Source organism: Tursiops truncatus, chromosome 5, assembly GCF_011762595.2.
Source record: "Tursiops truncatus isolate mTurTru1 chromosome 5, mTurTru1.mat.Y, whole genome shotgun sequence".
NCBI lineage: Eukaryota > Metazoa > Chordata > Mammalia > Artiodactyla > Delphinidae > Tursiops > Tursiops truncatus.
The window spans coordinates 1,105,306-1,129,480 of NC_047038.1; the positions used below are offsets into that span (position 1 = coordinate 1,105,306).

General features: G+C 53.2%; 1 protein-coding gene across 5 annotated transcripts in view; it reads left to right on the plus strand.

Annotated features, from left to right (window-relative positions):
- The window catches only part of NSD2 (nuclear receptor binding SET domain protein 2), a 76,586-nt gene that overhangs the window by 21,429 nt on the left and 30,982 nt on the right, over positions 1–24,175 (plus strand). For 4 of the 5 annotated variants that reach the window (XM_033856517.2, XM_033856521.2, XM_033856516.2 and 1 more), the window contains exons 2-6: positions 2,062–2,681; positions 5,052–5,214; positions 12,781–12,947; positions 13,446–13,928; positions 22,062–22,206. In XM_033856517.2, coding sequence (XP_033712408.1) covers positions 2,091–2,681; positions 5,052–5,214; positions 12,781–12,947; positions 13,446–13,928; positions 22,062–22,206 — 1,549 coding nt within the window. In that variant the 5' untranslated portion in view covers positions 2,062–2,090. The remainder of the gene's footprint in view (positions 1–2,061; positions 2,682–5,051; positions 5,215–12,780; positions 12,948–13,445; positions 13,929–22,061; positions 22,207–24,175) is intronic. The other variant, XM_073804753.1, reaches the window with a different exon arrangement.

Genomic DNA, 24,175 nt, shown 5'->3' on the forward strand with positions numbered 1-24,175 from the left:
TCAGGATCTCCTTCGTTTTTAAGGCTGAATCGTATTCCACTGTGTGGATTCCACCTTTTGCCTGTTGTGAACATGCTGCTGTGAACATTGGGTACAGATACCTCTGTGAGTCCCTGCTTTCAGTTCTTTGGGGTGTGTATCCAGAATGGAACTGCTGGGTCCTTTTGATTCTTTGGGGAACCCCCCCCCCCGCTATTTTCCAGCAGCCACACCATTTTACATTCCCACCCACGTGCACGAAGTTTCCAATTCCTCCACATCCTCGCCAACCCGTTTTCTGTTTTTTTTGTGTGTGTGTGGTACGCGGGCCTCTCACCGCTGTGGCCTCTCGCGTTGCGGAGCACAGGCTCTGGACGCGCGGGCTCAGCGGCCATGGCTCATGGGTCTAGCTACTCCACGGCATGTGGGATCTTCCCGGACCGGGGCACGGACCCGTGTCCCCTGCATCGGCAGGCGGACCCTCAGCCACTGCGCCACCAGGGCAGCCCTGTTTTCTGTTTTTGTAGTAGGTAGTCATCCTCAGGGGTGTGTGTGAGGTGGCATTTCGTTGTGGTTTTGATACTTTTTTTTTTTTTTTTTTGGCCTTGCTGTGGGGCTTGCGGGAGCTTAGTTCCTGGGCCGGGGGTTGAACCCAGGCCCGGCAGTGAGAGCGCGGAGTCCTAACCACTGGCCAGCCCTGGAAGTCTGCTTCTTATCCTCAGAGTGGTGTTGCGGTTTGTTTCTGTCTCGCTTCAGCTGTCTTGTAAGCTGGGCTGCGTGGACTCCGGGGTTCGGTGGGGAGTCTGCGGTGCGCGGGGGCCCCCCTCGAAGGCTCTCCTTTCCCTGTTCACCCGGTGCCGGGCCTGCTGGGTGCGTTCCCGAGCCGCCCACACGCCCCCTGCTCTGGGCTCTCTCCAGTGCCTTTAGGTCATTGTCTTCTCTTTTTGTCCCGTTGGTCTGATGCAAGCGGGACTGGGAACCCACTCGGATTTACCTGAAAAAAACACCGCGTGGGGCACACCGAATGCTCTGGTGTGTGCCCGGTGCTCCAGGTGTCCGGGGCCAACCCTCCACCACTGCCTGGCTCCTGCCCCGGCCTGGCGTCCTCGGAGACTGGGCCCTTTCCACCGAGGCTCTCTTGGGAGGGTTGTCCCGGGCTGCATCCTTGGCCCCTCCCCAGGGGGTGTAGCCAGCGGCCCCCAGGCGGTGACAGTGGCTGAGCACCTACGTCCTTGGGCTCCCGGTCCAGGCGCCCCACTTCTCCCTGCTCTCTTACCGTTGGCCCCCTTGGGGCCGTGGTGCACTCTTGGGACGTCTTCCCAGCGGAGTGGGCGCCTGCCAGTACCCTGTTCCAAGCCGCCTTCGTGGAGCGTCCCCAACGAGGGACTGCGGCTGTGTGGGGAGGAGACCCCTCTGCATGTGGACCTCGGGCGGCCATCCCGTGGAGGGCGCTGTGGGTGGTGCGCTATGGCCTGGCCCTGCTGCCCGACTAGCGCAGTCCCGGAGAGCTGACTCCACTTGATGTTGCTGCCCTGCTGCTTGTCACTGGCAGTTAACTTGGGCCTGGGTGGGGAGGGGCGGGGGGGCGGTAGAGGTCCAGCTCTCACCTTCCCCGGCTGTCTGGGCTGAAGCTTTGCCTACCGGTAATCGCGGGTGTGTCCCGAGCCCCTGCCTGGAGTCCTCTTCAGCTGTGTCTCAGGTGCTTCCCTTTTGTCCTTTGCCCGGGCCTGGCTTTGTGCTGGCCACCTCGGGCGCTGCCCTCGCGACAGGGGGCAGGGGGCGACCTCTGCTTCCGAGGGCTGAGGTCAAGGGGGGCACGGCCACACAGCTCATTAGTGGCGGTCCCTGCTTGACTCTCGTTAGAAACTAGTCCTGTTCCTTTCACTTTGTCACTGTGATTCCTGTCATTTTTGGGATATTAGAACTGTCTCCTGTGACCTAAGTCATTATAGGAACCATCATAAATTGCCTCAGCGCCCCCCCCCCCCAACTCTACAGACTGGTAGAGAGCTTCACTGGCGTACTCATCTTAGGTTTGAAATGTAATAGCTTTCTTTTCTTTCTCTTTTTCTAATGCTGCAGTGTTCTAAGAACGGAGGCATCTAGGCTGAATGGAATTCAGCATCAAAAAAAGTCCTCTTTCTGTTCCGAAGGTTGTAAAGTGCGTGAAGATGAAGCAGGCACCGGAGATCCTTGGCAACACGAACGGAAAGACTCCGAGCTGTGAAGTGAGTCGTGAGTGCTCCGTGTTTCTGAGCAAAGCCCAGCTCTCCGCCGGTCTGCAGGAGGGAGTTGTGCAGAAGTTCAATGGCCACGACGCTCTTCCTTTTATCCCAGCCGAGAGGCTGAAAGACCTCACCTCCCGCGTCTTTAATGGAGACCCCGGTGCTCATGATGCCAAATTGCGTTTGGAGTCCCAGGAAATGAAGGGACTTGGGACACCACCTGACACTACCCCTGTCAAAAATGGCTCTCCAGAGATCAAGCTGAAAATCACCAAAACATACATGAACGGGAAACCTCTCTTTGAGTCCTCCATATGTGGCGATGGTGCTGCCACCGTGTCCCAGTCGGAAGACGATGGACAGAGACCAGCGAGCAAAGCGCGGCGGACCAGGAAGAGGAGCTCGAAGCTGCTGCTGGGGCGGGGCCTCGCCGAGGCGGCCCTGGCGTCCCGGGCCTCGAGCCCCTCGGCCGAAAAGGTATCTGCGAGTGAGGAGTTCTGCTGACCGGGGTAGAGGGCGGCCCCAGCTCCCGGCACAGGGGGGCCCCGAAGGATGCGTGGTGCACGGGGGGCGGGAGGAGGTGGGCTCAGCCCCCCGAGGCCTGCTCTGCAGCTCGGGCCCCTGGCTGTGGCAACGGCAGACACTCACAGCAGCCTGCCGAGCAGTGCTGAGGCCTAGAGATTAAGCATAAAGAGTAAACAAGGGGACTTCCCTGGTGGTCCAGTGGTCAAGACTTTGCCTTCCAATGCTGGGGGTTCGGGGTCGATCCCTGGTTGGGGAGCTAAGATCCCACATGCCTCAGGGCCGAAAAACCAAACCATAGAAAGAAGTCAGAAGCAATAGTGTAACAAATTCAATAAAGACTTCAGAAAATGGTCCACATCCAAAAACAAAAACTTTAATTAAAAAAAAAAAAAAAAAGATGAAATGAGTGTCTGACCCCAGGCCTGGCCCGTTCCCAAGCCCTTGACCTTCAGGCTGTCCTGTCTTCATGGATCTCCTCTCCAGCGATGCCCTTTAGCCTGAATCTGGTTGGCAGAGGAGCATGGGGATCGAGTGGGGGCCTCCTCAGTCTGTGCTGTCCGAGGAGGGGAGCGGGCCGCGCTGTGCAGGTGTGCTCCTACCTTCCCGCCCCGCGGTTCACCGTCACTCCCAGGTCTCCTTCCCCGGTGGCCCTGCAGATGGGCCGCTGCCTTGAGGGCTGGGGCTGCGCCTCAGGCCTTCACGTTCTTGGTTCCAGGACAGAGTGCATCTCTTGAGTGCGCGTGAATGAGTGTTCACTCATCAAAGGCCGGGGTGGAGACCCCCTAACGTGGGATGACAAACGTGGTGGTTTATGCCACCAAGTCTTAAATGACACTCGGGAACCTTGACCTTGGCAGAAGGAACTGGGGAGGGCTCTGTAGCCGCCCTTGTTCACCGAGGGGCTGATGGTCTAGATTAACAGGGTCTGGAACACGTCCTGTGCTCACTGGTCAGCCAAAGCTCCTGGCCCACTTGCAGGAGTGGGGAGAGGGGACTCGAGACCAGTTTGGGTTGTATCATCACTAAGGTTGGAATAATTAGTGTAACAATATAGTTGAGGAATCTTGGTTACAATCCCACAGGTGGGAAGGGAAAGGACCGAAATTTCCCTGAAAAGTTAAAATAACGAAGAACTTTGAGGGTTTAAAAAAATGTCTTTGGACTGCTCAAGGGCTCTAATGTAAGCATAACGGTGAATTATTTAAAAGCCTAGTTGAGTGACCTGGGCTGATACAATGGTTTTTCTGAAGCACCCACGGTGTAGGGAACCTCACTCTTTTATGGGGGAAGAGGCCGGTGCAAGTTCTCCCTAGCTCTCTGCCACTGGCTTTTGGTAAAACCTGGGTAAATCGCCTGATTTTGACTCTTAGAGTCTCATTTGACTCTTCAGGGTGGGGACGATAATATTATACTTGTGCTGATAGGGTTGTCACGTGGCTTGATGACACCGTCAGTGTAACACTGGGATGTTGTGGAGTAACGTGAGAGCCAGCGTTGTTTCAAACGCGTGTAAGGCGTGCTCGCTTTGGCAGCACATATACAAAAGCGTGTAATGTGGCAGCTCTGTGTCAGCCCTCACCACCTGATGTGTGTAACAACCGGGGTTCTCCTCGGTTTACAGATGTGGAAACTGAGGCCCAAAGAAGTTCAGCGATTTGCTCAAGTAGGTGGCGGTCTTAGAGGGAGGCCTGGGGCCGTGCTGACTGGGCTCGTCCTCCTGGAGAGAAGGTTGTTCTTGCCAGCCTTCAGCCTCCTAATTGGCCTGGGCTCTAAGACGGAGGGACCGAGACTCCAAGAGCCCCAGGCCTTGGATGGTGGGTGGTGGGGCTGAGACTTGCTGCCAGGCCCCCGTGTCCTCGCCACCCTGGGCCCTCTCTCCAGCAGGTTAACTGTCAGACGAGGGCTCAGAAGGGGCGGGAGGGTCAGGGTATGAATTCCGTGACGGTTCTTCTCCAACCTGCGAATAAGCTCCATTAACGATCACCCACCAGGCCAAGGAAATAGATTTACGTGGAGATGCTCGTAATGTTGTGCACCTGCAGTCCTTTAGCTGCGGGCATGCTGTGCACCTGCAGTGTGCTAGGCACTTGCTGACCTCTAGCTGAGGGCAAGAGACGAACGATTTTGATGAAGTGATATCAGGGCTGTTACCTGAAAAACAGTGAGGGAAAGCATGCTTCTTTTTAGGGGTGTGTGTGTGTGTGTGTGTGTGTGTGTGTGTGTGTTGAATCTCTTGTCTGACTAATCCTTGGTCTTCTATGGATAGGAGGCTGGATTTAGGGGTAGGTACTAGATGTATCTTTTGTTGTTATTCATTTTCAGATTCCAGCTAAGAAAGAATCCTGTCCAAATAGCAGCAGAGACAAAGACCAGCTGTTGAAGTACAACGTCGGGGATTTGGTGTGGTCCAAGGTGTCCGGTTACCCCTGGTGGCCATGCATGGTCTCCGACGATCCGCTCCTGCACAGCTACACCAAACTGAAAGGTATTGCGTTTGGGGGGCTGTTTTTCCATCTTTATCTTCTGCACTTAATTGTTTTCATCTCCAAACTTCTTTATTACTCTTCCTTAAACAGCCCTACTGTGGTTCTTTTTTTCTCTTTTTTATTGTGTTAAAATACACAAACATAAAACGTACCATCTTAACCATTTTTAAGTGCACAGTTGAGTGGGACGAAATACATTCACATTGTTGTGCAGCCGTCACCACCATACATCCCCAAAGTTCTTTTCATCCTGTAAATCTGAAACTCTGTCCCTGTTAAGTAGCAGGTCCTCAGTGCCCCCTCCCCAGCCCCTGGCAGCCACTGCTCTACTTTCTATCTGCTGCTGCCTGTGGTTTCGACTTGCATTTCCCTAGTGATCAGTGATGTTGAGCATCTTTTCGTGTGCTTAGTGGCCATTCATACAACAAGGTTTGAATCGGCTTGGAGGTGGGGGTGGGGTGGGTTGTTGTTAAGTTTTTTGTGGTTCATTTTGCAACTTTGCCTAAAGTTAGTGATTCACACGTGACACATTGCCTTTTCTTTTTATATCCAAATTAGATATGTACTTTATCTGATTGAATTAGTATTAAAAGAGAAAGCAGTCTTTGCCTTTTATTGCTTTTCAGGTTTTATGATAAGTAATTTATTATTGCTTAGATATACAGCCACTGCTTCAGCATGATTTTCAGAATTAGTATTTTATACTAAGTTTTAGTTTAAAAAAAAGTCCCAGTTTATTTTATTAGGCCTGTGGGAAGAAGGAAAAAAACTAGAAATGACCATCTTTTTGGTGTCATGAAACTTGGGGATGTAAATCACTACACAGAACAGTTGAGAACATATTAAGAATGTATGTTATTGATTAGAGCAGATGCTAATTTAAATAATAATTGGACAGTTCATGAAACACATAAAAACTCATGTGTTTTTGGAGGGAAGAAAGCCCTCAAATGAGGTGGTTTTGAGATTCTCCTGAAGAGTTGCTCTACAGTTTGAATTTGGTCTGAGGGAGGTGAGAGGTGGTGACACAGAGCTGGAGGTGACCAAGTTGGTGCCCGAGTGACCTGTGCCCCCCAGAAGCGCGGGTGGCTGGAGCTGTGGGCTGGCCTTGCATGGCCTCAGCGTGAGTGCGTGGCCTCTCTTGGCCTCTGGATGGAGGCCTGAGCTCTCGCCGGGGCAGCGCTGCTGGGAGTGGGGTACACTGGTGGCTCCCTGGCAAACAGGCTTGAGGGGGTGCAGGTTCGGGATGAAGAGGACCTGTCCTCAGCCCCAGGCGCCAGGCCTCCCGCCCCCTGGGTGGTTGGACCCTGCCCCGAGGCCCAGGCGTGCGCATGCACTCTGCAGGAAGGCGGTGGCTGGAGAGGAGCCTGTGGGCTGGCTTTGGCTCTGCCTCGGTGGAGGGCATTTAGCATCCTCAGCTTGCCAGCATCAGGGAGTCCCTGCCACAGGGCTTCAGGGGTCCCAGGGTGCACCCCTGCTCTTGTGTTCACCCTGAGGCTGAATCAGCGTGCCTTCCCAGCCTCTGCGGTCTCGAGCAGCCCCACGCTCTCAGGCTGCTCTGGTCTCGTGATCAGACTCAGGGCGCACGGCCAGGCAGGAGTTGTTGTGGGAAGGTGCCCAAACTTGGAAGGAGGGCTGCGGCCCAGCAGTGCGCTTCTCTAGGCATGGTTTAGGGTTGCCGGGGGGCACAGCCTCCGCAATCACAGACCAGCCTCTGAAGGCTGGCGACGTGCATTTGCAAAGCAGCTCAGTAGGGAGAGAGCCAGGATGCAGGCCTGGCAGCTGGAGGGGATTCAGATGACCTTTGAAAAACAAAGGGTCAGAGGAACCCGTGAGAACCTGGGGGTGGCGGAAGGACACGTGCAGCCGGCGCCTGCCCAGGAGGTGGTGGCCAAGAGCTCTCCAGCGGGAAGGCACGGCCCCGCTTGTCATTGGTGAATCATCAGTGGCCGTGCTTGGGACCGGGCTCCCTGATAGCCTTACTTGCTCTGTGGTTTTAATCCTCCCTGAGGATCCATCGGCTTATTGAATGCTAGCTCTTCATTTTTACCATGCGTTTCATGGTTAAGGGGCTGGCGTTTTTCTGTGAAGGTGAACTCCCTCCTAAAAAATTACTTATGTATTACAGTCTTCACTCTTTTTAATGCGCAAATCGTCCCAGATTTGGCCGGTGGGAGCCCATGAAGTCCCTTTCAGCCGTGTCCTTCTGACACGTCTCCATCCGTCTTGGAGCACTTCCTTACGTGTCACCCAACTAAATACACTCCGGGCTCATTTTGAACTTTCTTTGCCCCAGTCCTGGAACCAGCTGTTTCTGAGAAGAAACCTGGGTCCTTTTGTTTTGTTTTGTTTTTTGTTTTTTTTTTTGCAGTACGTGGGCCTCTCACTGTTGTGGCCTCTCCCCCGTTGAGGAGCACAGGCTCTGGACGCGCAGGCTCAGTGCCCATGGCTCACGGGCCCAGCCGCTCAACGGCATGTGGGACCTTCCTGGACCGGGGCATGAACCTGTGTCCCCTGCATCGGCAGGCGGACTCTAAACCACTGTGCCACCAGGGAAGCCCCCTGGGTCCTTTTAGTAGAGAGTGGTGTATGGAAGCTCGGGTCTGGGCTCTGGTTGTGTCCAAGGCCATGGGAGACAGAGGGGCACTGGGGTGTGAGGCAGGTCTCCTGGCAGTGCTGAGCCCAGCTCCCTGTGCAGCACCCCGTGCTGGGCGTGCCTGAGGGGCTAGGCGTCCTTGCAGGGGAAGGGCGGGGCTATGGCGGAGGGTCGGCTTTTGGCATGGGGCTGGCTGAGCAGGGGGTCTTGGGAAGCAGGAACTTTTTTTTCCCTGTAAGATGGAACTCCCTCACCCTACCCCTGATTCCCACCCCCGATTTTCTTTTTTTTCTTTTTGTGTGTGTGTACTTCTTTTTATTTATCATACTTGGGATTACTTGACTCTGGATCAGTAGTAATGCACTTAAGCTTTAAAAATTGAAGTATAATCTACATGCAGAAGAGAGCACAGCTCTTTGGAGAGTTCAGGTTTCCTTTGAAAATCTGATAGCATTTTCGTGATTTGTAGCAGCAGAACTTGTCTTGGTGACCGTCTCCCAGGGCATCTAGATGGATTAACCAGCAGCTTTGAGGCCTAACCCCTTAAGCTGGAAACAAGATAAATGTGTGTTTTGGGTATTATACTGTGAAGAAGACTGGATTCTTTTGCAGCTGGGAACGCCACCATCTCCCTGGTGCACCTGGGTCCTACTAGTCTTCTCTTACCAGGGTATCGAGTCAAATTATCTTCTGTTGTGGAGATTTTTGTTTTCACCTTTTCTGTGTTATGGAAAGGAACCCTCATTGCTTTTTTTCTAAATCCCAGCATTTTCTAAAAATATTGTAGGTACCCTGACTTTCTCATGTTCTGGGTTATTAGACACTGTAATAGGACTTTTTCCTCTTTGCTTGTTCTGTGGCTACGAAGAGAGGTGTGTTAAGATTTCCCACTGTGATAATGGATGTGCCTTTTTCTACTTGAAATTTTGTCAGTTTCTGCTTTACCTACTTTGGGGGCTCTGGACCCCCAGGGACTGAACCAGGAAACTCAGGCGGTGATCCTTGTTCTTTGTTTCCTGTGGAATTCTGTGGCCTTTTGTCCTTGTGATTTTGTCCCTTGCTTCTGTAGACACCTGGCCTCGTCTGCATTGTTGTGGCTTCTCTTCCTCTCTGTATCTGCAGCGCTGAGGCAGCCTTATCTCTTTGTGGGGTCCATTCTGCATGCATGAATGGCTGTTGTCAACTCAAAGGCCCCACAGAATCTGGACAGAGACTCTGGCTCAGTCTAGCCCAGGGGGTCAGGGGCCACCTTGCGTCTAATGTGCCGTGATGGGGAGGAAACGAACATAGTACAAAATTAGGTTCCTGGGCTATTGGTGGAGGCCACGTTCTCTTAGAAGGGAGAGTGGGTGGGGCATCAGTGATAAATGGTTTCATTACCAACAGTGATTGATGAACATCAGAAGTCACAGGAAGGAAGGGTTACTAACAAATGGTGCTGGGACAGTTGGTTAATTACGGTGGTAAAAATGAGTGATTCACTTGTCAATTTTGGACCAAAAGAAAATTCATATGAATTAGAAAAAAAACCTTAAAAATACAAGAAAGTTGGGTTACATTTGTTACCAAATTTCCAGGCAGGAAAGAACTTCAGAAACATTTAATTAATTTTATAAACTTAGGATCAGCCTATCATGTTCTCCTCTGCTTTTTTTTCCAGCTGACATGTAAAGAGCATTTTTTCTGTCATTAACTATTTATTTTAAAAAATGATGTGCGTTCATATTATTTCATCATATGTACTGTAATAGATTTTCTTCATTATGCAAATGCTGTGACATATATTTATATTCATTTTTATGACCAAGGGAAGTTCTTTCGAAGTATTAAAATAATTGAAGCAGACACAAATCTCTCGACATATTTTTGAACCTTAGCTGTTTTAAAATCCAATAAGTGTACACACTTATAAACAAGTCAGATTGTACTGAGAGGTTAATAGTGAAAAATAGTCCCCTTCCCTCCCCAGAAGGAATTACTTTTAACTGTAAACATTTTCTTCCAGTTTGAACTATTTTTTGATTTATCATTTAGGTGTTTTCTTTTGACTTTCTGTTATGGAAGATGAAGATTAGTCTCTTCAATCATTTCCTGTTTCTTTCCCTTTCATCCTCCCCATATAATTAACTCACTGTTTTTATTACATCAAACTTAGTTGTTCACATAATTTTGACTATGTAAGTATCATTCAGTGAAAAACTGAGCTGTGTTCTTTAACTGCATTTTCTTTCTTGTACAACCTTTTGTTTTTCCTGGAGTTAATTATTGCCTTTCTTTTGAAATTGTATACTTTGCTGTCCATACAGCTTTAATTTTTTTCAAGTATTTATTTCTCTGTCCTTAAAACTCATCCTATTATGTAGTTAGTTTTTCCGATTGGGGGAAAAAATGAAAACCTTGTTTGATTCCCATTTTCCTTTTCTGCTTCTTGGATCTCTTTTTTTTTTTTTTTTTTTGCGGTACGCGGGCCTCTCACTGTTGTAGCCTCTCCCGTTGCGGAGCACAGGCTGCGGACGCGCAGGCTCAGCTGCCATGGCTCACGGGCCCAGCTGCTCCGCGGCACGTGGGATCTTCCCGGACCGGGGCACGAACCCGCGTCCCCTGCATCAGCAGGCAGACTTTCAACCACTGCGCCACCAGGGAAGCCCAGATCTCATTTTTTAACCTTTTTCCTTGCTGCCAAGATTTTCTTTCAGTGTGGAAGAATTCTTTCCTCTCCTCTCTTCTTCCCTTGGAGCTCTCTCCTAGAATCTCCCTTGCTCCTGCCTAACTCTGTTACTGGCACTCTGTCTTTTGCAGAGTAGTAATCTTAGACTTTCTTTAAGATGCTTTACTGAGTTACATGCACTGTTTTCCATGGTGCCACATTGTGCTCTTCCGTGGTCAGTTTTCCTTTTTTTGTTGGAGTACATTTTTGGCATCCTAAGGAAGTGTAAATGGTGGGTATTGATACATTTGAGTTCCTGTGGTTCGGAGGGTGCTGCTTCGCTCTCCTCACACTCAATTAATGATCTGGCTAGGTGTAGAATTTTATGTTGAAAATAATTCTTCTCGGAATTTTGAAGGTATTACTCCATTTCCTTCTAGCATCCAGAGTTGCTCTTGAAGTACCTTGCCATTCTGTTTCTCATTTCATGAACATGGAAGCTGTTCTCTTCCCCTCCCCCAATAGCTTGAATGTCACAAGGATGTGCCCTGATGTGGGTCACCCATTGGATGAGGCACTTAGGGGGGGTTTTAGTTCTGAGACGTGCTCTTGTGTTGTTAATTCTCTGATGAGTTTCTCTGTTTCTCTCTCTAGAAGGCCAGTTATTTGGGTATCATACCTCCTGGATTGATCCTGTGGGTTTCTTATGAGAGTAGATTTTTTCATTTTAATCTTTTTCTTCTTTCTGGGAGATTTCTTAACTTTTTAAATTTTTTTGGATTTTATTTTATTCTTAACTTTCCATCCAAGCTTTCTTCTTTTTTCCAATTAATTAATTAATTAATTTTTGGCTACGCTGGGTCTTTGTTGCTGTGCGTGGGCTTTCTCTAGTTGGGGCAAGCGGGGGCTACTCTTCATTGCAGTGCACGGGCTCTAGGCACGCGGGCTTCAGTAGTCGTGGCACACGGGCTCTAGAGCGCAGGCTCAGTAGTTGTGGCACACGGCCTCAGTAGTTGTGGCTTGTGGGCTCTAGAGTGCAGGCTCAGTAGCTGTGGCACATGGGCTTAGTTGCTCTGTGGCATGTGGGATCTTCCCGGACCAGGGCTTGAACCCGTGTCCCCTGCATTGGCAGGCGGATTCTTAACCACTTTGCCACCAGGGAAGCCCCAAGCTTTCTTCTTGAGTTTTATTTTCATGACTGTATTTTAAAATTTCTCGTAGCGCTTTCTTTGTCTTTGTTCTCTTCTCATAGCAAACTAGAGTTCCCCTCTGTCAGGTGTCATCTCTTCCTGGCATAGTGTCTGTGGTCCTGCAGAGCCTGTTTGTTTCTGTGTGTTTTGGAATCATTCATGTTAGAGGCTTCTCTGGGTCCTACGGGGCAGACCTTGGCGCTGCGCTTGTGTCTGAGAGGGCTGCACTCAGCTGCCTGCAGCCCGTGTGTAGGGAGACTGTTAGCTTATCTTACAGGGTCTGGCTGGCTGGTGGTCGCTTAGTTGGGGGAAGCTCCAACTTTTGGAGAAAAGACACAGTGGAGAGGTTTTTCCTCTGGTGCACGGCTTCTCTTGGGAGTGTCCTGTGATATTTTGTGGCCAGTGCTCTGTGTGAGGGAACAGGGACTGGCATTTCCCCAGTGGAGATCTGCCTTTCTTCCCCACCTTGGCACAGAGGTCTGACCTTTGAACCAGCTGTTTTCAACCTCACTCCACCCCAGCCGAATCTGGCACTCCTCCTTCTGGGTTTGGGGACCAGGTTCCTTCTGTCTGCACTGAGGATGTGGCTGCTTCTTCCTGCTAAGAGTAACAGCGGTGCACGTGTGAGGGGTTACTCTGTGGCCTCATGGCTGCCCTGGGAGGTCATCAATGCCCTTATTCCCCCTCTGAGCGCCGTGAGTGAGTGGCCGGCCCAGGGCCTCCCGGCTGGTATGTGGGAGGGCTGGGATTTGAACCCAGGCTGTGAACAGTAGCCTGTGTCGCCTCACTGCTGCCCGGTCCCCTTTTGCTGTTGTCCTCTCTCGTCTTACTTATTTGGGGTCTTCTTCAGTGGCTCTTGGAAGGGGGGTGATGAGGAGTGAATCTGGTCAGCATTCTTTCCCAGTCGGTCTTGAACCTCATCTAAGTCTCGTAATTGTGTCTCCCCTTCTGGGGGGGAGCGTGGTGGGGAGAAGAAGAGCAGGGCTTATTCTGAGGTTAACGGGTTCCAACAGCACCCAGTAAAGCAACTTCAAAGCAGCTCCTAACTTTATATCAGTAATTATTAATAGATTTGCCTAATTTCATCCCAAATTCCAACTTTCAAGTTCTAACATTTTATTTTAAAAACTAGGTCAGAAAAAGAGTGCACGCCAGTATCACGTACAGTTCTTTGGTGATGCCCCAGAAAGAGCTTGGATATTTGAGAAGAGCCTTGTAGCTTTTGAAGGAGAAGGACAGTTTGCAAACTTATGCCAGGAAAGTGCCAAGCAGGCACCCACGAAAGCTGAGAAAATTAAGGTGATAGACGTTCCTTAAGTATAATTCTAGACCAAAACTTTTATTTCTATTCTTAATTATTTATCTTGTTTTGAACCTGTGGTTGGTTGAAATGTTGTAACGGCTTCTTATGTCTGTCACTGTTTACTTTTGCCAAGTGTGCTGTGTTATACAGTATGGCAGGTTTCTTTAGAGACACAGGTTGTCCTTTTTACTCCTTTGATGACTCCCAGAGATAATTGTTTTATAATTTTTGTTTTCCTTTATATATATCTATGTATAAACATGTATATAATATTATATATGAGTGTTAGTTAAATGTAATTGGAATTGATTTCTAGTTTAAAGAAACAGTAGAGTTTTACTGGTCTGAACTCTGTCAAAAACCTTCGAGTTAATGGGTTTTTGTAGTTTTTGATTTCTATATTTATCTGAAATTCTAAAAGTATTCTTCTTTAAAGTGGGTTAACTTTTATGTTTATATAATGAAACTTACAATGTCTTATGTTCTCTTTTCAGCTGTTGAAACCTATTTCAGGGAAATTGAGGGCCCAGTGGGCAATGGGCATCGTTCAGGCAGAAGCAGCTGCAAGCATGTCCGTAGAGGAGAGGAAAGCCAAGTTCACCTTCCTTTACGTGGGGGACCAGCTCCATCTCAACCCCCACGTGGCCAAGGAGGCAGGCGTTGCTGTGGAGTCTCTGGGAGAAATGGTAGGGTCCTCAGGAGTCAGGGAAGAAGCTGCTGACAGCCCGAAGTCCACGAGGGAAGAGGGCGTTCCTGTCAAGAGGAGGCGGAGAGCCCAGCTGTCCTGCTCTGCTGAGAACCAAGACAGTGACCCGGGGACAGGAAAAAACACTCCTCAAAAGATGGCAGAGGCCGAGCCCAAGCGAGGAGTGGGGTCTCCTCCAGGGAGGAAGAAGGCCATGGCCTCCACTCCGAGAAGCAGGAAGGGCGATGCGGCGTCCCAGTTTCTGGTCTTCTGTCAAAAGCACAGGGACGAGGTCGGTGTTGTGATGGCTTCTGAGTGGTTGTGTTTTCATTCTGGGGAGTTTCTGCATTTGAGGGACATCCCTTGCAGTGCAGAGTCACCTGTTTCTCAGCCTTATCGGCACAGTCCGTAGCGAGCCTTCTGTCGATTTTAGATCTAATAAGCAAGTGTTGTTAGGGAACGGCCATTTTAACTCTTGGGAGCAACGATATTTACCTTTGCACTCCGGGTTATGAAAATACTCCCACAGGGACAGCGGGAGGCAGGCTGCTCGTTGCTGGAAGCTCGGCCTTATCCTGGACGTCTGGTCCTGGGCTAGCGTCTTCTCCAGGAGGCGGTTACAGAACCGCACGCAGCCACTGGCGCCATGGCGTTTGAAGGGCAGTACCGTGTCAGTGACGAAGACATTTGACTAGCGTTCTTAGTCATTTTTATAGACTAAACCGTCTCTTTGGACATGGTCCAGGCTTGATTCCATTGTAAGGAACTAAAGGGATTAGGCCGCCATCTTTGGTTCTTCACTGTTACTTGAAGTGAGTGGGTTGGTGGGACTTTTCTCAGGAATGTAAGGCAGCTGTAATGTTAGAAAATCTGTTATTGTGATTTGCTGTCGCACATTAAATGATCATCTCAGTAGGTGGAGAAAAGGCATTTGAGAAAAGCCACGCAACTTGTGGGATCTTAGTTCCGCAACCAGGGATTGAACCTGGGCCGTTGGCAGTGAGAGTGCAGAGTCCTAACCACTGGACCACCAGGGAATTCTCCAGAAGTCATTGTTTGTTTGTTAGTTTGAATTTATTTATTTTTGGCTGCATTGGGTCTTCGTTGCTGCACGTGGGCTTTCTCTAGTTGCAGCGAGAGGGGGCTACCCTTCGTTGCGGTGCACGTGCTTCTCATTGTGGTGGCTTCTCCTGTTGCGGAGCACAGGCTCTAGAGTGCGGGCTCAGTAGTTGTGGCGCACAGGCTTAGTTGCTCCGCGGCACGTGGGATCTTCCTGGACCAGGGCTCGAACCCCTGTCCCCTGCATTGGCAGGTGGATTCTTAACCAGTGCGCCACCAGGGAAGTCCCAAGTCATTGCTTTCTGATACACACACGGCAAGCCAGGATTAGAAGGGAACTTCCTTTAATCTGCTGCAGGGTGATTATCAGAAACTCTAAGCATCACACGTATTGAAGGAACTGTGGAGCATTCTCTCTCTAATCATGAACAAGGCAGGATACCCTTCTGTCACCACTGACATTAGATGTTGTAGTGAAAGTACTGGCAGTACAGTAAGAGGAGAAAAAAATAGAGAGGCCTGACTGTAAAGGAGGCGGTCCATGTGGAGACTCAAGGGAGTGTACAGGAGACCTTGAGACTCAGGAAGAGTTCCCGGCACCGGGAGAGATGAGAGCAACACACAGAGAGGAAGTGGAACGCCAAAAATGTGGTGTCTGTGATAGTAACAAAATAAGGTACCAAGGGATAAATATGACAGAATACGTCTAACTTTGGAGAAGAATGGCTGGTATTTTAGCAGACCTGAACAGAGATAAATAGGAGGCGCACGGTGTTCAGAGCGGTGTTCAGAGCGGTGTTCTGGGGTCGGCGTTGTCACCTCTCCTCTGCTAGACTGTAAATCCAGTATCATCCTGGGAGAACTCCCAAAAGGCACTTCTCTGCCTTTTTAAGTAGACGCTAGCATAGCCACGTTTGAAGAGAGCTCAGCCGGAGGACTTGCCCCACACAGAGGAAGTTCTGTTACCGAAAACTGCACAGAGCAGAACCCAGAAGCAGACTCGCAAGCGTGTGGAGGCAGGTGGGAGAGGACTGCTGGCCAGCTGAGTGGGCCGCTGCTCAGGACAGGCACTGGGACCGCACCGGTGAGGTCAGCGCTCGGCCGCCACGGGAGAAGAGCTTTGTCTCTTTGTGGGGGAGGGTTTCTTAAGGCAGACTGATCATAAAGGAGCTGCGTTAAAATGAGATGAAAGCTATATGTGCAGAGCTCAAGCGACCCTGAAGGGCAGAGTGGAAAGGCTTTGAGAAGGACAGTTTACAGAAGAGCCTGGATGGCCAGTGAGTTCACAAAGAGAGGCTGCTGAGCCCGGGAACAGCAGGGAACCTCGTGTCGCGGTCATAGTGAGGCGAGTGGGCACAAGCCCAGCGCCTCTGTGGTCAAGGAGATGAAGCCACGGTGGGAGTCCCCATGCAGGGCTGGCAGAGGATCATTCCTTACACCTAGCTTCAAGAGAAATTTGGCAATAGCCAGTGAAATTGAAGATGCACATTCTCTTTGTCTTGTAACTTCACCGCAAGGTATTTACCCTTGAGGAGTTTTGCGCTCGCGCCCAAGGAGGCAGCACAGTGTTCAGAACTGTAAGACGCTGTGGAAGGAATGACAGATGGTGGCATGTCCTGCCACGTAACTCTAGACTTACTGCACGTCCAGGAGGAGAGTAAGTTGCTGAAGGATGTGCAGATCCCGTCACCGAAAGTGTGAAAAGTGCAGCATACCCACTGTTTTGCTTGGCCTACCTGCCTGCCTGCATCCACGCAGAGTCCGGGTGTAGCTCCAGGTCCGCGCCTCTGTCCAGGTGCTGACACCTGGCGGGGATCTGTGGGTGGGGACCAGCCGGAGCACGGAGCAGTGTGCACTTACCGCGCCGGGCCTGCTGTGAGTGAGGTGCGAGCTGTAAGGTCAGGCTGTGCGACACCCGTATTTGAAGCTGGACCCCCATCACGCCCGGGGAGCCGGGAGCAGGGCGTGGCCGTGACAGCTCAGCACCGCCAGCCGGCCGCACTCGGCCTCTTCCTGGTCCCTGCGTATCTCCGCGCAGTCTCCACTCGTTTGAAAGTGTGAAAGAGAATTCAGACCACTTTCCAAAGACCATCCCTTTTACTTCTGCGGAACCAACTTGCTCTCCGTCAACCCTTCCAGCACTGCGAGACGCACCAAGAAGTTCATCACTGCGGAGATTGCTCACGAGCTGTACGCCAGAGGCGGCCGCGTGGGGCTGTGCTGTGCACCCAGACCCCCTGCAGCTCACAGCACAGCCTCTCTGCCTCTGAGCATCCCTCCAGAGCCCATTCTGCACAGCTTTGCCATGGGCATCACGCTCAGTGCAAACACCAAACTGAAGGTGCACAGTTACAGTTCAGTTCTGCTGCCTCTCCCTGGTCTTTGCGGGGGGTGAGCCCCATGAGCCCTTCCCCTCCTGTCTGGGTTTGGGTGCTGGTGGGCTTTGATAATTCCATGTTGTCAGAAAAGTGATGGCTACTAGGATATTCTTTACCTGTTATTAACAAGCGTGTTTGTGCTGGCCCTGTAATGAGTAATTCTAGACTTGAATTGAGGAAGCTGCGCCCTGATTCCATCCTGTAGAATAATCTGGGTCTTTCTAGGGGTTTCTTTTTGGAGAGTGGTGGTGCACCCAAGGATGGTTTCTGTTTGGTTGGTAATTGTTAATCAGTGGCCAGCCCTTGAGGGACAGAGCGGGCGGAGCCTCCTTTTCTGGGGCCACTAGATAGAAGACTGTGACTGTCAAGGACATTTGGTTGCCACTTGCCTCCTTTTTTTTGCTGCACATTTCCAGCTTTCTTCTTGCAAATGAAGAGCTTCTTGAAACGGGTTGAGCTCTTTGTTAACACGTTTTGATGGTCCGTCTTCGTCCAGCAGGCTTAGCTTGGACGTGCAGCTCCCTCTGCTCCTGAATGCCGCTCCAGGGGCTGGAGGTGGGGGAGAGGCATGTGCTGGGAGACGGGTCCGTGGCCTGTGAGGAGCTGGCGAGGCTGGTGGACAGCTGCCAGCAGCCGTGCCGTGCCCGTGTGTGGTTTGCACACGAGGAGGTGAGAGTGGCTGGGTGAGGCCTCCCGCGAGGGGAGAGAGTTTACTAAGGCACCAGTGTTGGTAGCACTTTTATCAGCAGGTGTTTCTCGCCTCAGTTTCCGATTTCTGAAGCCTCTTCCCACTTTCTCTGACCCTGATTTTTACAGCTTCATTGGAGTTGCACCACTGTTTTAGGTCTCAGCTCTGCATGAACATTTGTGTTAGGTGTCTGTTGCCGCGTAACAGGTCACCGCAAAGCTTAGTGCCTTAAGAGAGCAACACGCATTGCTTGTCTTGGTGTTTCTGGGTCGGGAGTTTGGGAGCAGCTCAGCTGGGTGGTGCTGCCTCAGGGTCTCTCATGAGGTCGCAGTTAGGGTGTCAGCTGGGGCTGCAGCCTCATCTGAAGGCCAGAGGACCTTCCTGCAAGGTGCTGCTCTCCACTCGGAGGCCAGTCGTGCCCCCAGCAGGTGGTCACAGGGGGCAGGTGGAGGCCTTCTACGCCCTAGACTTGGAAGTCCTGTGTGGCCGTGTCTGCACCGTCCAGTGGCTCTGCCGGATGGCAGGAGGGAGGCCCGGGGACAGAGGCGAGGCTCGCGGGAGGTTCTCAGAAGACGTGTGAGGAGGCCGGGGAAGGGGCGAGCAACCTCTGAGGAGCCCACGGCGTCCCGGGTCGTGCTGGTGACATTTTAGCTGTGTGGGTTTGTGGGTATTTGGTTTTCCATATATTTTTTTTCCCAAGGAGTGGAAAGGCTTTAATGAACATTACAAAGGGACTGGGTGAGGGGGACACAAACCCCCAATCCAGCCTTTGTTGCCCATTTCAGTGGCTGAGGAGGAGGGGAGGGGCTCCACCCTGCTTAGCTGTTCCCAGGCCCAGAGGCAGCTGGAGGGCGGTCCCTGCAAGTCTCCCCTCCCCGCGAGGGGCTGAGTGCTGCCAGAGCGGGGAGGCCTGAGGCAGCCAGCCGACCTCCAAGGTCAGGGGAGGCCCAGGACCAGGCAGGGGAGTCAGAGGTTGGAAGGGTAGATGGACTGAACAGGAGGGGGCAGCTCTTGGGTCCCCAGACAGCATTGTCACAGAGGGGCCAGGGCCTGCTGGCTCCAGGGACCGAGACCCTCACAAAGGAGCAGCCCCCCTCCCCCTGATCAGCAATGGTCAGGAGAAGGTCTGAGGGACAAGAGAGGACAGGGGCCTGGGTGAGCAGAGGAGGAAGAGCCGCGGGCACGGGCAGGGTGGGACCTGCGGCTCCTGCTGGCGATGAGGTTGGCGGTGGGGCGAGTGATGCTGCCTGTCGGGGTCCAGGACTCGTCGACACGGATGCGCCCGTCGCAGTTGGGCGTTCAGCTTCTGGGCGAGCTTGTGGGCAGCCTTGCGGCCCGCCGAGCCTGTCGGCGTGTGGTCGGGCTTTTTCTGAGGCATCTTCCGGGGGCTGCCCTTGCTCTTGGCCAGGCTGTGCTTGGACACCTACTGTGGAAGTGTCCACCAGGACAACCACCGCCTCCCCCAGCCGCGCGCAGGCATCTCACCGCCTCGCTCCACGCGGGGCCTGCTTCCCCCGACCCCCTCCTCCCCTGCGGGCGCCGCGCCTGGGCTCGAGGCTGCCAGGCGGCTGTGCCCGCGCCAGCCGTGATGACTGCTGCTTGTCCGTACTGTTGTGTGTCTCAAACAGTTTATCAGAAACACAGTGGTGGCCGTGGTGGTGGAGCGCTCCGCGTGTTGGAGACCTTGCCAGTACACTGTCGTGAGGAACCGTTCGGCTCTCGTGACAGCACAGCGAGCCCTGTCTCCTGGCTGAGCGCGAGGAGGTGAAGCCACCCCCCCGCAGTGAAGTGACACAGGCGGGAGGCAGACCGGGACCCGGCCCCGACTGTGCCCGCGTGCAGAGCCTGTAGCGGTTGTGCTGTGTGGCGTCCTCATGAGACTGTGCGTTGGGGTGAGCGGTCGTGGCCCTCGTGGGCCCAGCAGAGGTGAGGGTGAAAACGCCTGGGCGCTCCCAGGAGGCGGGCACCGCGGGCCGGCGGCAGCTGTGGCCAGCGCATCTCCTGTCCTGGCGGAGCGCTGCTTGCATGGGTGCGAGCGGGCAGCGCCGGGCTGAGAGCTGAAAGGACGCCTGCAGCCGGCCTGCGGAGGGGGAGGTCTCCGGGCGCGTGGGCCCGTGCAGTCAGCGGGTCCAGCCTGCTGTGCGCCCAGCCTGTGGGGGGCCGTCCGGCGTGTGGCTCAGGCGCATGGGTGCGGGCTGACGGGAGTGGGTGCACCTCTGCCTGGCTGGCGCGCAGCGGCAGGAGTCCCACCCGCGGCGGCCTGGGCTGGGGGCCCTCTGGGATGGAGCGTCAGCGGTGAGCGGACAGGATGGAGAGCCAGGAAGGGTGGGCAGGCACAGGACGTGCAGGAGCGGAGCTGGCCAGCCTGGCACGGGCTTCAGGTGCGAGGGGCAGGGTGACCTCTGGGGCTTCGGAGTCCTGTTTGGGGAAGCAGCTGCGAGCACTTACATTACCCTTCATTCTGATCGGGGATGCTGTGGCCTGGGCTGGGCGACAGCCCCGCAGACGCATGTGCTGTGCTCCAGGAGTCTTGGATCTGCAGCTCTGCATGGAAGCCTTTGCCGCGAGGGTCTCAGATCTTTGATGCTGGAAGTGTTGGGGGCCGCGGGTGGGGTGGCAGGCAGGCTGGGCGGGAGGGGAGGGTGCCCCAAGTTGAGAGGAGAGAGCAGGCGTGTGTGGGGCTGGAGACACCCAGGCAGGCGCAGGATGGGAACAGGGATGCCCAGGGGAGCGTGGGAGCCGGAGCCGGGCTTTGACGTGCAGAGTTGCTGGGGTGCTGGTGTCTGGCAGGGCCAAGGTGGGCGTGTTGAGGCGCGGGGACCCTGGAGGCCGTAGGAAGCCATCTGTGGGGCGGAGTTGTGGATTGGAGCTTGCGTTTGGGGGCAGAGGCTGCCGTGTTGGCTGGGCAAGTAGTAGGTCCAGGTGGTGACAGGAACCAACCCACTGATGAAGTGTCACAGTAAGTCCGTCACAGAGGGCAGTGGAGACACACCTTCCCTTACCCAAGTTACTTCTCAGAGCTGTGGCGGACAAGCCACATTGAACCTGGGCTCTGGCTCCCAAGCCAGCAGCCAGTGCTCGGACGCAGTCGGCAAAGCTTTCTTGGAAGGGCCTGGGGCACAGAGGTCTCTGTTGCACTTCCTCCGCTCTGCTGTCGTAGCCTGCAAACAGCCGCGGAGGACTTGGGAGTTCATGCCTGCGGCCGAGTTCAGAGAAGACTTTACTGTGGGCATTGATGCTCAAATTTCCTCTAATTATCACGTGCTATGAAATATTTCTCCTCTGATTTTTTTTTTTTTTTTTTTTTTTGCCATGCCGTGTGGCTTGCGGGATCTTAGTTCCCTGACCAGGGATTGAACCCGCGCCCTCAGCAGTGAAAGCCCTGAGTCCTAACCATTGGACCATCGGGGGTTCCCTGATTTTTTTCAACATTTAAAAATGTTAACTCAATTCTTAGTCCATAGGCCGTACGAAAACAGGAAGGTGGGTCAGATCTGCTCTGTGACTGCGGTTTACGGACCTCGCACCCTGCTGTTGGTGGTCCTCAAAGTCAGGGCACATTAGAACCCATGGGAAACCTTTAAAATAGCAGAAGCAGGTCCGCTGGGTTGGAGCGGCCTTGGCAGGGACCTGAGCACCATAGTTTTACACCCTAACCCCCCCCCCCCCCCCCCCCCCCGCACCGATTATCACAGTGCACGGCCCGGACCCACTCCTCACAGCGCAGTGACGGGGCTCTTCTGGAGACCTTGTGAAGATGCGCGTCCCCGGAGCGGGGCCTGAGGATCTGCATTTCCTGTGTGCTGCAGGGCCTGGGAGCTCTGTGTCCCGGCTGTGAGGAGTGGCTGTCTCAGGGTGCATCGGGGCGGGGCTCCTTGGCCACGTCTACGCCCTCCTGAGCGCGGACCTGAAAGGAGGAGGGTTGGTGCTACAGCCAGTGAGAAAACCAGCCAAGGGCTCGCCCCTGCACCCAGAGGTGGTGTTTCCTCCTGCTGGCTACTCAAGGCTGCCTAGGAAATGGCAAGTTACCGACAGTTTAGTGATTTTGGAAAAGTTTACTTTTTCTCTTATCACTTATCATTGCCTGCATTTACACAAATAAGCTGGAATTGTTTCCACCAGCGCTGTTTTCAATGAGTTACACATCAGGTAAACACTGTTTTTGTTTGAAGCCTTTATGGGACATAGTTCCATGACGTGGGAGTGAGAGCACCACGTGCTGAGTAGCCAGGGGCCGTGCCGCGCGCATTGCGTGCGTTCGGCGTCCAGCCTTCCTATCGCACCTTTCCTGTGTCCGCAGGTTGTCGCTGAGCACCCGGACGCCTCTGCCGAGGAGATTGAAGAGCTGCTTGGATCCCAGTGGAATATGCTCAACGAGAAACAGAAAGCACGCTATCACACCAAGTTTGCCCTCGTGGCCCCGTCCCCGTCTGAAGAAGACTCTGGTAACCGTAGCTCTGTGCTCATGTCCTCTGCGTAGCCGTGGTGTGTGCCGTGTGGCGGCCTGCGCTCCGGCTCTGACCCGAGTGCAGCGGTCACAGTAAAGCAACCTCCGCTGCCTGGTCTCCTTGCTCGTTGTCGCCAGAGCTGTTCCATGGGATCCTCTGTGGCCCTGCGGGCCCCTCGTTCTCCTGCCCCTGCAGCCTGTGTGGGAGGTGTGGTGAGGGAGCAGAAGGGAGGCACGGAGTCCAGGCGGCCTCCAGGGCCGAGGCTCACGTGACGGGCCGGGGTCAGACCTCAGGCCTTTGTCCTGCAGCGAGGCTGCCGTCCCGGCTGGGGCTGCGCCTGCACCTTGTGGGGGGCTTCCCACTGTGGGCAGGCGCTCTGGCCCTGGGGCTGGCCGTTCATGGCCTGTTGGCCTGAGAGCTCACAGGGTGAGGAGGGTGACCGTGGACTGACGTTGAATGTGGGTAGCCTCTGGTTCTTTTCTTAGGCCTTCAGGGCGAAGAAACAAAAAGTGCCGCTCTGCCCGGGGCTATGGTAAGAGAAGGGAGGCTTAATGCTGTGAGCTCTGGGGAAGACAGGTCACCACGGTTGGGTGTGTCCTCCCTGCCTGTGGGAAACTGACACCTGTAATGGGAAGATAAGTGTGATGTGTTTGGGCATACGAAAGAATTCTGCATCTCTCAAGCCTCGTCATTGAAGAGTCGTGCAGAGGCCTCCAGACCCGCCTGACAGGGTGCTTCGTGGGCACGAGCTTCGTGGGCACGAGCTCGGTCAGCACCGAGGTGGCCTACATCCGTGTTGCCTTCCTGTTCTGTTCGCACGTGTTCCCATCTTGATTTTAGGGCTTTCTAGAACTCCACAGCAACCATCTAATGATATCAATAGTGAACTTCATTCAAGTTGTTCAGGGTTTGTTGCGAATACTACGATTTAGAATAGGGAGGATGTTTAGGATTTGTGTATTTTCTTTAAAAGGCAAGAAGTTTACCAGACTCTATCAGTACGCTACGTCTAGAAAAGTGTCCTTTTCAGTGACTGCTGATTTAAGAATAGTCAGGTTTTACTGAAGGCAGATTCACCTTATCCTTGAAGAGTGAGTGTGACTTGATTGTGTGTCCCACTTTGTCACCATCCCGAGTACTTGGCAGACAGGAGCATGGGTGGTCCCTGCCCCCAGTGTGTGTAAGGTGTGTGTTTGCCCTGCAGGCCTTGAGCCCTCCCTCTCAGGGACCCCAAGATGATGGGCCATGGTGTCAGCTGTCCCATCCTTTCAGTGTCAGGAATTCAGACAGATGCCCATCTTGCTCATCTCTGTAAGAAACGACCGCTGCCTCATCCCGACACAGGGGGAGGACCTTATGTAGAGGGCGAAGGACTACAACTTCACCTCCCCTGGGGGCTGTACCTAGTGCACACGTGCTGAGGAGGTGCTGGCAGGCCCGTGGATCCACAGCCACCGCTCCACAGGCCTCTCCTGGTGTTCCCCTGAGGCCAGCCCAGAGCTTAGTGAAGGCCACTCTCAGGCCGGCTTATGCCAGTCTGGTACTGGCAGCTGGTGAGGCCAGCGCTCCGGTTCTGCTCTTCTCTTGCAATGTTGGGCCTGGACCTGAGGCGGAGCCCCGGGCCCGTATCAGTCCAGGGCTGCTGGACGCAGGGACCTGAGCCTCCTGGCGGGTGTGCTCCGCCCCCCTCCGTAGGGTTTGAGGACAACACTGCCCTCCCAGGAGATGTTTGGTGAACAGTCCAGGAGCAAACCCTGAACCTCTGTAAAGCAGTCCTGCAAATGGAGACACTGGATTTGTGTTAAATAAACCTTGGCGTGTTCAAATTAGTCCTCTCTCTAGAATCTGCATTCTTACCTTACGTCTTGTTTTTCTGTCAGTACTGTTCGGACACCTTAAGTCTCAGATTAGGTGGTCTCCCTGAGGACACCTAACATGTGGCACAGTTAAGCAAACATGTAGAAGG